This window comes from Xiphias gladius, chromosome 15 (assembly GCF_016859285.1).
Source record: "Xiphias gladius isolate SHS-SW01 ecotype Sanya breed wild chromosome 15, ASM1685928v1, whole genome shotgun sequence".
NCBI classification, from domain to species: Eukaryota; Metazoa; Chordata; class Actinopteri; order Istiophoriformes; family Xiphiidae; genus Xiphias; species Xiphias gladius.
Window position 1 is genome coordinate 33,465,912 of NC_053414.1, and position 17,808 is coordinate 33,483,719.

Genomic DNA, 17,808 nt, shown 5'->3' on the forward strand with positions numbered 1-17,808 from the left:
TGGCAAAGTCCAATCTGGCCTTTCTGTTCTTGAGTGTTACCAGTGGTTTGCACCTTGTGGTAAATTCTCTGTCTTTACATTCATGAAGACGTCTCTTGACTGAATGATTCAACGATACACCTACCTCCTCGAGAGTGTTCTTGTTCTGCCTAGATGTTGTGAAGGGTTTTTCTTCAGCAAGGAGAGAATTCTGCGATCATCCACTCCAGTTGTCCTCTATGGTCTTCCAAGCCTTTCGGTGTTGCTGAGCTTACCAGTTTATTCCTTCTTTTTAAGAATGTACCAAATTGTTGATCTGGCCACTCCTAAAGTTTTTAACCATCTGTCTGACAGTTTGGTATTGTTTTTCAGCCTAAAGATGGCCTCCTTCATTTGCATTGAAACCTCTTCGGACGGCATATTGAGAGTTTCCATGAACAGCTTCCAAATGCTAATTCAACACTTGGAATCAGCTACAGATCTTTTATCTGCTTCGTCTGTCATGAAATAAGGAGGGAACAGGCCACACCTGCCCATGAAAGTGATTATCAGTCCATTGTCCAATTAATTTTGAGCCTCTGAAAATTAGGGACTATATTTAAAAATGGTTTTAATTCCGAAACGGTTAATGTCGTATTTTTGTTAAACCCCTTGAATTAAAGCTGAAAGTATACACTTCAATCACATCTTGATGGTTTTGTTTCAGATCCATCATGGTGGTGTACAGAGGCAAAATTATGAAAATTGTGTCTCTGTCCAAATATTTATGGAGCTAACTGTATGCTTTTTTCACTTATTCAACAATGCTCTTGGCCGTTAGGGTCTAAGCACTAATGGTGTTACAACCCTATTGTTTAGTTCCAGGTTCTTATTATTTTTATTGTTCCCATGTCAAACATAAGAGGGTGCTAAAATAAATGCTGAAAGTGTTTTGGTTTATAAAACTCACTAAATGTGCATCGCATAGTAAAATACTTTATATCCATGTGTTCCTTAATGAGCTACTCAGCTGCACAATCGCCACCCCCATTTCCACCTATACATTGTACGAAAAATCACAAAATATGCAAATATCATACTAACTGTGGGTTTTTTACTCAGTGTGACAAAATTATTGTCAAATGATTCTGTAGACCCTCAATTATTGCACAGTTTTGATTTTGTACATTGTTTGCTACCTGCATGACTTCATTCTTTGATTGCATCATTTGATGCCTCATATTTAAAGAAACACTATATCCCATCAAAACAGGCTGCAAATTACAAACTCTGAAGACATTAAATTTCTTTTTCACAACTGTGTAAAATGCAGAGATTTGAGGTGAGCACAGAGAAACCTTCGCGCTTCAGATGATGATTGTGGAAAGAAACTGTGCACATACAGTACATCATTTTGAAAAGTGAAGTAACAGTAAAACCAATTTTTTTTCCGTAACGGAAATTAAACAAAAAAATGTATTCAGTCAAGATACACTGTTAAATACCTGTCATGATGAATGTGTCAGAACCACTGACAGTGTCCGGGGGGGAGAGGGGTGACACAAACAGAGAAGGATCATGTGTATGCGGACAAATATGAAAAGTGAAACTCAACTTTATTAGACACCTTATAAAAGTAAACTCACCGTTTAATGAGAAATTTGGGTATATTCAAAACTAATCTGTCATAGCATGAATGATCAACAGTGACTGATGTAGTGTGTGTTTTTTTGGGTGTTGCATCCAGTCTCACAGGGCTGGATGATAAAACTATTTTGATAATTGTTACAAAAAAATTTCCCACATTACTGATGATATTATATAAATATAATTGTAATTGTATCTGATCTTCATTTGGGTCAACCCCATCTGCATAATCACTCATTCAGGCTACAGCAACAGGCATTTGTAGTTTATACGTGTAGGGTTGTGCAAGGGGTCAAACTTCCGCACAAGACGAGGAAATTGTAGCGAAGAGAGGTCACACAACATCTGTATTTTGAAGTGCTTCAGACTTATGGATATTGAATATGTAGGCGACCTAAACCAACAAAAACAGGAAACAGCAAACCTACAGTCTGTTTTCTCCAACAATCACAAAGTCCCCAGTACACCCTTACATGCTGGACTTTAGACATAGCTGATAGGCTATATCTAGATGAAATTCCCAATTATAAATGACTATGGCCGCAATGAACATAAGTTATGTCATGACAAACGGAATGGAAAAGTTTCCTAAATTCCGATACTTCATCACTAAGGAATGAGATGGAAAGTGATTCATCAAGACATTTTGGTGCAGACAACAAAACTGTTCTCATATTCCAAGGCTGGATCACAACAGGGCAGTGTGCATACAAGCATCATATTAAACCTCTGGTGAAGAGTGGCTGAAGAACGGAGGGATTATATGCAGCAGACTCGATGAGTAGATGAGAGGCAGGTGTGCAGGGAGATGGAGGGGTGCCACGCCCCAAACACAGAAACACATACAAACAGAACAAACCGGGGAAGCAAAACAGAAAACAAGGGGGGGGGGGGCAGTATTTCTTGCTTCTTGATACCACACATTCAAATAGCTTATATACACATCTTCCTTATGTGGAGCAACATTTCCTTGTATTATCCACGTCCATTTCACCAAGGAATAGTTTTTGCTAATTTGGGAAATATGAAAAAACCCACTGTCTCCACTAGTCTGTGGTTTTTGACCAGTTGTGTCAAAAGATTCTCTGGAACCTCGTTGTCAATATTCATCGAGCATACTTTTGATTTTACACTAGCCACATGCCTTGGTTCTCTGACATTTAAAGAAAAATATGTTTCTCCCCAAAAGCATCTTCAAACTGCACAATATTTAATTGGCTCCAGTATGTGCTTCAGAGATTGTGTAAATCAAAAAAATAGGGGAACCTGTTAAACTGTTTTAAATTAACTCACCTTTACATAATTTCAAATTTCACCAGTTTGATGTACTGTATGCACATAGCATTTTTTTAATTTGAAAATCTATTAAAAAAGGAAAAACTGAAATATCACATCGAAATAAGTATTCAGTGCTTAGTTTAAGTAATTTTGATTACAACCTCAAGGCTTCTTGGGTATGAAGCAACAAGCTTTGCACACCTGGATTTGGTGATTTTCTGCCATTCTTCTCTGCAGATCCTCTCAAGCTCTGTCAGGTTGGATGGGGCCCATCAGTGGGTTTCAGGTTTCTATTTTCACTTTGTCATTATGGGGTATGGAGTATAGATTGATTAGGGAAAAAAATTAGTTCAAAGATTTTAGTATAAGGCTGCAAAATAACAAATGTTAAAAAAGTGACAGGGTCAGAATACTTTCTGAATGCACTATTCTCTTATACATGTATACAGATATATACACACATACATGTGGGGGTAGTCACACCTCTCCTCGTCTCTGAGTACCTGTGGCCTCTGGGAAAAAAAAAAAAAAAAAAAAAAAAAAAAAACCTATATAGCACGTACAATGTTTGTGTATTATTATCTACCAATAATACAAGGCTTTGTCTCAAAATTGGAAGGACTCAGAGACACTGATGAAAAGTTAAAAACAGTTAACCTTCATTTACACTCAGTAGACAAAAGCAGGCAAGGATAAAAACAGGAGGCAGGCAGTGGTCAGCACCATGCAGGCAGTAGAACCCGACAAAAAGAAGGTAAAGGAGCAGGCAAAAGGCAAAGTCCAAAAACAAGCAGGAGGTCAAAACAGGCATGCGGAAACAGGTAAGTGAGGCTGGAAAGCTACAGCTAGGCACAATAGACAATCTGGCAGAAACTAGGTGAAAATGCATTTATTGCGCACTTTATTAGGAACACCGTGCTAATACTTGGTTGAGCCTTCCTTTGCTCTAAAAACAGCCTCAGGTCTCCGTGGCCCCGAGTCTACAAGCTGTAGGAAATATTCCTTTGAGATTCTGGTCCATATTGACTGCTTTTGCTTTGACATGGTCCATTATCCTGCTGGAAGTGACAATTACAAGATGGTAAACTGGCCATAAAGGGTTGGACATGTTCAGCAACAATACTCAAGATAGGCTGTGGCATTAAAAACCATGATTGATATGCTATTAAGGGACCCATAGTATGCCAAGAAAACGTTCTCCACACCATTATACCATCACCACCAGCTTAAACTTTTGACACAAGGTAGGCTGACACTACCATCTGCATGCCTCAGCAGAAATCCAGTTTCATCAGAATAGACATGTTTCCAGTCTTCAGTTGACCTGTTTTGGTGAGCCTGTGCAACTGCAGCCTCAGTTTTCTGTTCTTGGCTGACAGGAGTGGAACTCAACGTGCTCTTCTGCTGTTATAGCCCATCCACCTCAAGGTTCAAGATGTTGAGTATTCTGATGCTTTTTTGCTAACCGAAGTTGTAAAGAGTGGTTATCTCAGTTACCGTAGCATTTCTGTCAGTTCCAACCAGTTTCTGCTGAATTTTATGCATTGCACTGCTGACACACGATTTGTTGACCAGACAATTGCATGAATAAGCAGCTGTACAGGTGTTCCTAATAGAGTGTTTGGTGAGTGTCTATACTAGGAAGTAATTGGGGAATGAGGAACAGGTTAGTAGGTTGGTGGGGAGGAGTCAGGTGGCTGGAAGATGGGAAAGGCTGGGATAACTGCAAGGCTTATAGGAGTGGCTGGGTCTGAAGTGACAAGAGAGTTAGTGATACTTGGCAAAGGCAGGCAGAGAAAGAATTAATAACTGAATGAACTGTGACAGGCTTTGTTGTTTCCATGGGCAACATTAATTTTATGTGCATTTAATTGAAACACCCATACAGTCCTGGTGGCTTCTGTGAGAAAAATAAGAAAAATCACTGGTAATTTTTAGTCTTTATTGGATGTTTTCTGTAACTGAATACTTTTCACAGTACATCACATGTATTCCTACATGTAGCTATCAAAGAAACACAATTCTGAGTATCCTGTTACTTCAAAATTATGTCTATTACGTTACGTTCTCTGTAGGTCAATAAGCTTTCCCAGGAATGTTTTAGAACTCCTTATAGGGGTATTATAGGAATATTACGCTGGGGTTGTAATGATAAACTAAGTGCAGCAGTACTCAGAGTAAAATAAAGAGGCTTTGTGCACAGCTTGAATGGCAACAGCTGTTGAGGTGCTGGCACCAACAAGATGAAGTGTTTGAGGTAGGGACAGCAGATTCAAGCTGTAGAAATATTCCTTTGAGATTCTGGTCCATATTGACTGCTTTTGCTTTGACATGGTCCATTATCCTGCTGGAAGTGACAATTACAAGATGGTAAACTGGCCATAAAGGGTTGGACATGTTCAGCAACAATACTCAAGATAGGCTGTGGCATTAAAAACCATGATTGATATGCTATTAAGGGACCCATAGTATGCCAAGAAAACGTTCTCCACACCATTATACCATCACCACCAGCTTAAACTTTTGACACAAGGTAGGCTGACACTACCATCTGCATGCCTCAGCAGAAATCCAGTTTCATCAGAATAGACATGTTTCCAGTCTTCAGTTGACCTGTTTTGGTGAGCCTGTGCAACTGCAGCCTCAGTTTTCTGTTCTTGGCTGACAGGAGTGGAACTCAACGTGCTCTTCTGCTGTTATAGCCCATCCACCTCAAGGTTCAAGATGTTGAGTATTCTGATGCTTTTTTGCTAACCGAAGTTGTAAAGAGTGGTTATCTCAGTTACCGTAGCATTTCTGTCAGTTCAACCAGTTTCTGCTGAATTTTATGCATTGCACTGCTGACACACGATTTGTTGACCAGACAATTGCATGAATAAGCAGCTGTACAGGTGTTCCTAATAGAGTGTTTGGTGAGTGTCTATACTAGGAAGTAATTGGGGAATGAGGAACAGGTTAGTAGGTTGGTGGGGAGGAGTCAGGTGGCTGGAAGATGGGAAAGGCTGGGATAACTGCAAGGCTTATAGGAGTGGCTGGGTCTGAAGTGACAAGAGAGTTAGTGATACTTGGCAAAGGCAGGCAGAGAAAGAATTAATAACTGAATGAACTGTGACAGGCTTTGTTGTTTCCATGGGCAACATTAATTTTATGTGCATTTAATTGAAACACCCATACAGTCCTGGTGGCTTCTGTGAGAAAAATAAGAAAAATCACTGGTAATTTTTAGTCTTTATTGGATGTTTTCTGTAACTGAATACTTTTCACAGTACATCACATGTATTCCTACATGTAGCTATCAAAGAAACACAATTCTGAGTATCCTGTTACTTCAAAATTATGTCTATTACGTTACGTTCTCTGTAGGTCAATAAGCTTTCCCAGGAATGTTTTAGAACTCCTTATAGGGGTATTATAGGAATATTACGCTGGGGTTGTAATGATAAACTAAGTGCAGCAGTACTCAGAGTAAAATAAAGAGGCTTTGTGCACAGCTTGAATGGCAACAGCTGTTGAGGTGCTGGCACCAACAAGATGAAGTGTTTGAGGTAGGGACAGCAGATTCAAGCTGTAGAAATATAATCAAGGGTCTTTTATTGACACTGACAAAAGCAACGCGTTTTGCTCAGCTGAGCCTGTTTAAGGGCTGTGCAACTATTGTGCCTGATAAAGTGGTGTTCTTTTTATTACTATATTGTCCATAAAACTTTCCCTCAAGTCTACAAACCACATTTATGTATACTGGATCGGCTGGGTGCCACAACACATCTTTTTAACATATTTGCCTTGTGGTGCTGGACTTTGTTGACCAGCTATGGACCCTTGCGTATTTTAACTCTTTCTAATGTTTGTATCTCTGGATTTTTTATATGTGTGTAGATGAGTTGTCTATGTGTGCTTTGTTTGTGGACTGAAAGCCTCAAATTGCCCCTTCATGGATAAATAAAGAATCTCAAAATGAATTGATCTGAGTTATTAACTGCCCTAGAAACACGTTTTTGTGGTTGAAGATACTGGGTGCCCCAGTGATGCTGTTAGCCATCTTCTTCGAGCCATGCCTGGGTAGAGTGCTCACCGGTGAGCACTTCATACCCAGGTCTGTGTAAGTGGGGCCCAATCAGGCCCAACCCAAAGAAGTTACATGGGGCCTCACCCATGTGAGCCAGCTAAACACAGGGGTCTGTTGCACTGCCAGTCAGGTGGTAGGCAAAGGTGCTGACCCAGGGTTGTAAAGACTGTCTCCTGGGATGTGGAATCCTATAGGAAATACATTTCTTTTTTGTCTTTTTTTCTTACATTTTGTTCTTTTATTATTTCCAACATGATACTTTGGTGTACACACACATACATACTGTTGCTATTTACTGTAAAAAGGAGTATTAGATTTTAGCACATTTTCATGCGTAGACAGACCTTGAAAGGCTATTCTCTCTAACTCTCCCTCTCTCTCCCGTAATACAAAACTATTACTATTGTTGTCACTTGAATCAGTAACAGTCACACAGCTAAGGGGTCATCATTGTTACATAAGCACAATCAGTATTGTAGTAACAATGACTTTATTTTTGTTATAAAGGTGGCAGCCAACACCTTGTCGTCCCCCCAGCACACAGGAAACTACACACACACTCTGTCTTCTCCTCAACATGCCCCCAACTTCAACCTGCTGTCCCCCAGCCACCAGCCAAACTACGCCACCTATAAAGAGGGCTACAACGTTTACGGCATTGAGAGCGTCAAGATCTAACACGGGTAGGAGAGCGATGATTGATGGCTAAAACTTCCCTCACCTCACAGTCATAAATAATGTTTAGACAATTAGCTTTTAATTGGTAGTAATTCAAACAATAACTTAAACAACAACTGCATTCACATTATGTTTATGGCAAATTGCATTTTCACTGATCAAAACATTCACTTGCGGAAAACTTTTTTTTAAGCTTCATGCTTGTTCTTTAACTTTTTTTTTCTGATTATTTGTTTTCAATCGCTGTTATGCTACCATCAGGGAAACTCGACATTTCCTGTCTTCCAGTGGCTCAAATCTTTTCTGGTAGGATGTTAATGTGAAACATCTCCAGTGTTTGGTTTCAATGGCAGTAACTTATCTATTGAAAAAAATGGCAAAGTCAAACCTCTTGTTGCTGGTGATATTTGTATTATGCTGAATTTACCATGTTACCATTATAGTACAGGTAATGTTTTTTCTGGCCTTAATCAGCTTGTCACCACTCGGCTCTTTTTTTAGGCCCTACGATAAGTTTAAATATCTGCTTTTACTTGAGATTATGAAATAATTGTTAGGTACAACTTGAAAAATGAGAACAATCATTTAAAACAGCAACAAATAAGTCTACCACAGCAATAACCATTACGCAAACATTTTCATGGAACGTTCACAAAAAATCAATAATAAATAACGTGTCAGCCCAGTCCTATGATTTCATTAATATCCATTTACATTGAATCTCTTTGCTAATTAACATCATGGTGATGAGACAAAAGGTGCCATTGAGGTTGGCTGGCATAGCTGAGTGATATGATTTACTGAATATTCAGTGCATGATGTGAATGCAGAAATTGTTCTTGATATACAATTGTAACATGAAGACCATAATAACCATAACAGAATCTAGATTAACACTGAATACAAGGTATCTGGTCAAAACTGTATATGGCTGTGATACTCCTTTCCTTTGTTCACTCATTACCCAGCAGCTTGCTCACTTCCTCTGTCCCTTTTTTTTCACCTCTCCTGACCTCTTCTCTCCTCTTTACCACTCTTCCTACCCTCACTGCTCTCTTTTGCCCTCTCCTCCCTTAATTCCTTTCCTCTCTTCCCCCCTCATAGTCTTCTCACCCACCTCCACTTTTCCGTTTTTTACTTTTTTCCATCCCTGATCCCCATGGCTCTCCCTGTATCTCCTATTCCTTTCTTACTTTCTAGCCAATCATCCTCTTCAATGGACTGACTCATTTGCCAATCATTCCCATCTACCTTAAAGCTTTTCTTTAGACAGCCCCATAATTTCATTTAAAAGATGGAGGGGTTTGGATTGGTAGCAACATCACACTGGAAAAAAATGTAAGTGTAATATCACTGTTGCCTTTCAGTTGACTTACTCGGTACAACAAATACAGCATGGGATATCACACCCTTGAATGGCCTGATTGAAGACACCTCTAATAACGCCTAAAAGGAAGATGATGTAGTGACATATGTGAGGCCCAATCTTAACACAGGGTTTCTGTGGGTCCTTAAAAAGTCTTAAAAAGTCTAAAATCCAATCATCTGAATTTTAGGCCTTAAAATGTCTTAAATGTCTTAGATATAATTTTGACAGGTTTCAAAAATTGATTGGATTATGAAGTTAACCTTACTTTTATAAAGTTGCATTAACTTCAGCCTCGCTTTTAAATGTGTTTTTGAGAAACATTTGTTTTGATCAGACTGTAACAAAACTACATAAGAAAACCAACATGGACCAATAACCACTAATGCAAACTGTGCAGCTCGCTCAGAATATCAAAGCACACCCGGCTAGCATGTCGCAGTGTGGTGTATGGACTGACGTGGTGTCTCCTCTCATCAAAAAAATGGATACCTCTGGAAGTAATAAGTTAAAATTGTTTCTGTTAACATTTCTTTCGTCCAATATGGGTAAGTGCAAGTTCAACGAGATCTGGCTCGAGAACAGTGCTTGGTTGAAGCCTGTGGAAAATCATGAATTTGAAGCCTGCTGTACCTTGTGCAAGAAAACACTCAAACTGGGAACTTTGGGTATGAAGGCATTAGAGTCGCATTGGAAGTCAGAAAATATAAAGCCGCTGTAAAAAGCCACCAGCAAACACACACACACCACAGTCACGGCTCAGTTCTTACGCTCTTATCCTAGCTAAGAACACCTTACCCAGAAGATTTAGCAAGTTACACCTAGTTAGCCCAGTGTTTCATTTCATGTTTCTTTTGGTCTGTCCCCATGCTACAATCTTACTAGGCGATGTGTCTGGTGGAGCGCAAGTGTTCGTAGAGCAACCCTGTCTCATAAAAATTATGTTCATATACAACGAAACTGCAACAGCAAATACATTTTGTAGGAAACGTAATTGCAACCGGATTATGTTTTCTATTAACATAATGAGGATATGTTGTTCATTTATGTATTTGGCAAGTCGCAAATATGTTGGTACTGAACATATCATTGAAATGTTCACAGGCTGTACAATATCCACTTGTATTGACTCCAGCATTATTAAACTTTTTCATGGTTATGTTTAGGAAAGATTTTGATCTGATATAATACAAAACCGTAACCAATGTGCTTTTGTTACTTAAATCTAACCACAGACTGGACTCTGGTTTCCGGTGTGACAGTTGTGTGCTTTGTACATACACCATCCACACCAACCATGTCCTGGCGATTTAGCAGCTTTTAATAAATGTAGCACTTCATTCATTCAGAGCATATGTTGCCTGTGAATGTAATCCAGTCAGCAAATATCTTTCGCAGGAAACAGTTTTGTTGCACTTTCGCTGTATATGAACATAATTTTTAAGGAGGCAGGATTGTCTAGAGAGTCCATTGACGGCCTTGCTCAACAAAATCAGGATCACCATGGACTACATCCCATAACACAGTATCCTAAACATAATTCCCTCTTTCTGGACACAAATGGACATTTGTCTCAGGAGTTAGGTCCTAGTTTGAGTTTGTTAAAAGGTTCTCAGGTAACCACACAAAGTATCTAAAATGTTGGTCAATTTCCAAGTAGTACCTTCAGTTCATAAACAGTGCTTTTTGTGCTCAGAACACAGCAGGCAAGATAAACCAAATAAATCATAAGAGTAGTGCCATTCTCCACTAGCTCACCAGAGGGCAGTAGCATTCTTCCGTATGGTGTTACGGGTTAGTCAGCTCACCGTGGCTTTCTGGAGTGATGCACATGCACAGACTCAGCATGTTTAATGAAAAGAAGGCTGAGCAAGAGAGCAATAATGAGTGGTTTTCCGTTCAGAGATGAACAAAGGTTGTTAAAGCTGTAATTTTGTTGTTCTAAAGGCTATTGCAACTGTAGTGCAGCTTTTAATCTCTGAAGCTTTTGCCTGCCAATTTTTGCAGCTGAGGAGCAGGGAATGTTGCATTCCTAGTGTGCTTTGCAAGTGTTACATACCTACATAGTCTGCCATCATATGTGCAGTTATGTGACCAGGTATTTGTCCGTGTTGTCAGTGCAGCGAAGGGCAAAGCCCTGTCAAAACAGTGGCTTTCCCTGGATTGTAAAAGCAAAGGTTTTCCAATGTCTCATGGTCTGACGGCACACCCAACCAGGGGCAACATCATGGGATTTGCTAAAAGATATTTGAATTATATTTTTCAGTTGTTGCAGTTGTAGCCAGTTGTCCTCAATTTGGGTTGGTTCTGTTTTGCCATTTAGATGAAACATTTACATGTTCCTGCTTGGTCTACAATGCACCCATGTTGGAGATTTGCCTCCAGATCAGTGACTGCTCTACAGGTCAAATATATACATTGTTTCCCATGTCATATGTGTTGTACCGAGTGAATCAACTGAAAGGTAATGAACCGATGTCTATATCTATTTCCTGAAGGAGAGGGATGAGTACACCACAATACTGCCTTGTAACACAGCTAGGCTGGGTGAAGAGCGGATATCAAACTGAGGAATTAGATGCGCAGGTGGGGGCCTAACATTCACATACAGCATTGCCTAAGATACACTCAATGAAGACTTTATTAGAAACACATTACTAATACCGGGTAGGGCCTCCCTTTTCTTTCAATCTCCCGTTCCACCACATCCCAAAGGTGTTCTATTGGATTCAGATCTGATGACTGGGGAGGCCACTGAAGTTCACTGAACTCAGTGTCATTTCCATGAAAACAATTTGGCCCAAAGTGTGCCAAGAAAAACATTCCCCATACCATTACACCACCAGCAGCAGCCTGGACATTGAAACAACGCAGGTAGGGTCCATGGATTCATGCTATTGATGCCAAATTCTGACCATCTACATTCCTCAGCAGAAATCCAGCTTCATCAGACCAGGCTACATTTTTCCAGTCTTCACCTATCCAGTGTTGGTGAGGCTGTGCCCGCTGAAGCCTCACATTTCTGTTCTTGGCTGACAGGAGTGGAACCAAACATGGTTTTCTGCTGTTGTAGCACTTCTGCCTGAAGGTCGGATGTGTTGGGCATTCCGAGATGCTTTTCTGCTCCCTGTAGTTGTAAAGAGTGATTATCTGAGTTACTGTAGCCTCTGTCAGCTCCAATCAGTCTGGCCATTCTCCTCTGACCTCTCTATTCAACAAGGTGTTTCTGTCCACAGAACTGCTGCTCACTGGATGTTTTCTGCTTTTTGCAGTTTCAGAAAGACTCAAACCAGCTCGCCTGCCACCAAGAATCATGCTACAGTCAAAGTCACTGAGATCACATATTTTCCCCATTCTGATGTTTGATGTGAACACTAACTGAAGCTCCTGACCTCTATCTGCATGGTTTCATGCAATGCACTCCTACCACATAATTGGCTGACTGGATAATTGCATGAATAAGCAGTTGTACAGGAGTTCCTAAAAAAGTGCTCAGTCAGTGTATGTCACGACAGATCTTTTGTCAGGTCATAAAGAGACAAGATATCCTGTAGTATATGTATTGTACCTTATCTCCTTCAGGGAACAAAAGTTATCGTCATAACCTTTTGTTTAAATAAAACTAATTCAGTGTAACAAAAGCTCAACATAAGATGCTGTAGCAGCATCAGTCTCCATAGAAATATATTCTTACCAAGGAGATAATGTGAGAAGTTTCTTGCCTCCAAGCCAGAATTCATACTCAGATAATGCCAATGTTCCTTCCTCAATGATTTGATTTGCCTCACACGTCTCTCAACACTCCGGCCATACTGCAACATACAAACACAACCCAATACATTACATTTACGCACATTTTCCATTCATTCATTACATAATGCTGTAGCATGTGTCGTTGCATTCAGTGGCTTCAGGACATTTTGTTTTAGATTTGAAAGTAATTATTTTCTTTTTTGTTTCTCTCTTTCTCTCTCTCACTTCCTCTCTGTCTCCCTCTGTGTACATATAGTTATATTTATACAGTGAGGAAATAGAATGGAATGGAAAATTGGTCTCAGACTTTTGGACCCCACTGTATATATGGCTTATAGGCAAATACCTTATAGGCAAATACCGTAGTATTTTTGAATGATTGTAAAAAATGAAGACAATCTTCGAAATGACCACATTGCAAAGAGCAGCAAAAGGAATGGGTGATGTAGATGAAATTGTACCTTAATACTGTTTAATACTACTATTGCAAGTATTTTAGTACATTGATGCAAAAATTATTTAAAAATACAATATTTATATTAAGCAGTTCTGTTATTGTTCATTGTTCAGTGTTATGTTCATTGATAGGCAACATTCCTCGCAACTGTCCTTTGATCTAATACCCCTTTCAGACAGCAGGTGCACCGATGATGCGGGTCTTCTTGATCAACTTGTGTCTGCTTTCTGTTTCCCTCTCCTCTCTTTCTTTCTCTATCTCTCTTTGTCACTTCTCGGTTATATGACGTCGCAACATCTGTATCACTGAATTATTTTTGGGCCTTGGTAGTAACAGCACATCACCAAAGCAGGGCAGCCTCCTAGCCACGTCCAAACCTGGTCGGAAGAAGAAGAAGGGTTATGAAGCCATCAGCTGGTGCATGTTAACCCATTCAGATAGACACCAAATGCGAGTTTGATCTGTGTCACTGTGTTGGTCTGAATCGGGTATTAGTGTCATAGCAAATGGTCTCTATGTAAAGGTATATGAAAATTAAGTTTCTGTCTCTGCAATAATGTGTCTTTACACACTGAGAGCTATGAAACTTGAATATGAGAGGAGTTTGATAGTACTGACTGAAAAACATATTTACTCAAACCTCATGACACCACACTTTCCAGACACTTTCCAGTTTTCCAGACATCTAATGTAAGTCTGAACCACACAGGTCATAGCAACATTGTATCAGAAGAAAAACAGCAGTTTGGGTTTTGGTGTGATGATTAAAATAAGGTTAACATATTTTTTTTCCTTGCACAGATGAAATTCACAGATGCAATGCGCTCCAAAGCTCGTCTATCCATCACAGGATCGACCAGTGAGAATGGCCGTGTCCCGGTGGCTTACCTCCGTCCAGGATTACCCATGAGCCTCAGCATGACTGATCTCTCCTGACCACACCTGAGTCAGTGCCTTACAGCCAGTCAAGACACATAGTTCCTTCCCCTCTGAAAGTACATGGAAATGCTTGTCATCATGACAAATTACCACTCACCAAAGCTGATCTGCCCTGATATTAAATCTGGAGTTTAGCCAATCATATCTCTCTGAGGACTCAGAATCTCACTCTTTAACATCTAATCTAGAAAGACTGGACAGATGTTGTCCTCTCACCACTTGGCTGTCTGGCATCAGCAAAGACCTGCCCACCTATGGAGTGAATCACTTGACCATCAGTGACTGGTCATTTACAAATACATGAAAAACAAGCACAGGGGACAGTTTTCTAAACAAACACGCATCATTGTTTAGTAGATTTTTTGCCATGGAGGCTCATCTTGTATAAAAAATTAGGACAACAGTGATGCTGACGTTAACGCAATAACAGCATTAATCGGGGATGTGATCAGGAATGATGGGTTTAAAAACAGAATCTTGGTCAAAATGAGTGCAAGTGCTATGAACAGAACTGATGTCCTGAAAAATCACATCCTTGAAATAATAGTAATTGTGATAGCAGATAATGATAATGATGTTATTATTCCTAATTGTTTTCCTTATTTCTGCCTGAAAATCCCTAATTAGTAGAGACTTTTACCAGACCCAAGAGATGCATGGACTGGCACATACACAAACACACGCACACACACACATACACACACGGTGTAAGTACACAGTACACAGGGATGGGCAAAAAACAAGTTTGTATATGTTTGTATCGTCAACATATATGTTGATAGACAATAATCACAACTTCTTTTAAAGTCCCTTTGTGTAGGATTTGATCATTTCTGACTTTGGTGACCCCTACTGGTAGCATTAAAAAACAACAAACAAATGCAACCAGGGGGCACTGAGAATTACTGGGTTGAAAGCAACACATAGACTGCAAAGTTTTCATTGAGATGGACCTGGGTCTAGTCCCTGTCAGTGAACAAAAGTTAGTGTTTGTCGGTGAGAAACCAATTGGGGTTTCAAGCCTGGTAACTGCACCAGCGACCCCTGGGGGTTAATAAGGGAGTGTCACTTGTAGGTCAATGGAAGGAGCTAGGTACTTAGCATGTGTCAGCAGGAGAACGCTGTAGTACGAGTTATGCAGGTTAAGGTCAAAATTAACAGGGATGAGTTGATGTTTAAAATGGGTAGAATATGAGAGAAACACACTCATAAACATAGAAAATTTAGACTTGCAAACTGTAAGTAGAAATTAACTATGGTGACATTGTTAGGTTACAGCCACCCTGGTAGAGGTTAAATGTTAAATAAAACTTGCCGTTTAAGTTGAGTTCAGCTATCCCACACAAACACAACTGGACCCACTAGTGGATCTGGTTTTAGGTCAGTTTCAGACTGTTTTGTTGTGTAAAGCTTCAGGCTCAGGCCAGGTTTGGATTCAGTTATTTTCAAATGCGATTAATTATGCAATTGCTCTCTTTCTCTCTCTGACTGTGCCAGTCATCAGCATCTGTGCGTGTCATGTTCTAAGTGGATACACAGTCCCATGTGGGAACAGGTAAAGATACTGTATAGCATTGCATTACATTAGCCTGGTGAGTGAACGGTCTGTAATGGATTAAATAAAGCAAAAATACAGCTTTGGGTCTTGGGTAGGATTGGGGTATCAAATTTGGCAGTAGCAGTTATGACTGATCTTAAAGACACGGAGTATAGAAGCTATGCTTTGTTTCTTTAAGATGATGGCAGCAAATGCACACAAACTTGTAGTTATAGACAGGTGACAAATTAAAGGAAAAACCTCAATAAATGAGTGGAGAAACATAGGAAATGCAGATGCTTCCAGAATGGGCAGGAGGAGTCACTGAATGGTTTGATTAGTATGAAAATGATGTGAATCATGTGCTATGGCCTTTGCAGTCGCTACATTTCAACCCAGTTGAACACCCTTTTGGAGATTTTTGACCAACGTGTTAGACAGCACTGTCCACCACTATCATCAAAACACTTTATGGGAGAATATCTTTTGGAAGAATGGTGTTCCATCCCTCCAGTAGTGTCCAGAGACTTCAATGCCAAGGTACATTGAATATGTTCTGTTAGCTCATGTTGGCCCAACACCTTAAAAAGACACTTTATGTTGGTTTTTCCTTTAATTTGTTACCTTCTGTACATGCATGAGTTAAAGGACAATAGACTTGAAATGTGAAAATATGTGGCAAGTGTAGACAGCTGTACTGATGACAATAGATAATGTAAATTTTGACGAGGGGGACGGGATGAACAAGGGGACAGAAATTGTGGTGATGTGGTCATGAATGGTTTTGTCCCAAAAACTACACACATGGCTACTGGCAGGAAGTTTATACATAGAATTTGCATGGTGTTCTATTATCAGTTCTTTTTACAGTTACAGTTTATGTATTCCACTGACATGACATGTATAATATGCTCCTCACTTGTCTTTCAGTCAAATGACTAAATGTATGTGACTTGCAGCCAGCAGTGCACTTGAATACTGGACTTACTGGATGTTGCTGCACTGCTCTACCTAACTACATACTGATATAAAAATAATTCACTTCTCATTTACAGTATTTATTGAACAGGGACAATACAGATAAATGCCGTAACATAGGAAGAGGAAATGCAACAGATGTAATGCACATAGCGTGCGTGGCTGAAGCTAATTTGTAGCCCCAGTCCCTGGTTAGGCTTTTACATAAACTGAGGGAATGTGGAATGTGATGCTGAAGGGTATGTGAAGTGAAGTATTTCAAGATGTTTAGAATAAAAACAAGATAGAACTCACAATTGGTGATGAAATTATCCATGCAGTATTAATTGTCAAGATATTAAAGGTATTAGTCTAGTACTGGTCAAGTTCCAAAAAATACACAATCTCACAGTTCCCAAAATACAACACAGTAATGTTACTTCAGGTGACCCATTCTGACTGGCAAATTCCTAAATCTATTACAAACTCTATGTGCCTACTTTGTAGCATAGGCTTTCCAGTATAAATTTTGTAGTCCTGTTAAAAATCATCATCTAATACTTTGCAAAATTTGGTCTGTGACCTGCGGAGTGTTTGATGTTTAAGGGTCAAAGAACCCAGCCTCATCTGACTTTACTTTCTATTCAGGTAGGCACCAATCTTTTTCGCTAATAGATTATATCTTTGTTTCACATGGCCCCAACTTCAATTCAATATTGAAGTTTGGGCCAGATATTCAGCCTCTGGCACTTTCTGATCATGGTGCTGACTTTTGCGCCCTGGAGAAGGAAAATGATGTGCATCCTGGTGACGTTTCAATTTATCTCTTTTTTACGAAATGAAAATTTCAAATCTCACTAGAATTGATTGACTTATTCAAACCAATAGCACTGTTAATGTTGACCCCTGCCGTCGCTGGGATTAAAGGATGTATGATATAAAAAAACGATATCATTGTCATCACATTTAAATAAAACACAAAATCAAGGCCTTAGATTTTCAAATGAACTGAAGTTTTACTGAAGCTAACGGGATTCAGTTAGCTTCAGTAAAACTTCAGCTCGTGAAAGTCTCGTATTTCCATTAAAGAACACAAGAGGATCAAAAAGAAGATAAATGAATGGCCCAAAACATGATCTGTCAGAGATCCTGTCCAAATTTTTATTCTGATA

At 39.6% G+C, this 17,808-nt stretch overlaps 1 protein-coding gene across 1 annotated transcript in view; it reads left to right on the forward strand.

Annotated features, from left to right (window-relative positions):
• The window catches only part of LOC120800583 (glutamate receptor 2-like), a 101,955-nt gene extending 87,559 nt beyond the window's left edge, over positions 1 to 14,396 (forward strand). The window contains exon 19 of the mRNA XM_040146784.1: positions 14,005 to 14,396. Coding sequence (XP_040002718.1) covers positions 14,005 to 14,139 — 135 coding nt within the window. The 3' untranslated portion in view covers positions 14,140 to 14,396. The remainder of the gene's footprint in view (positions 1 to 14,004) is intronic.
• The last annotated feature ends 3,412 nt before the right edge of the window (positions 14,397 to 17,808 follow it).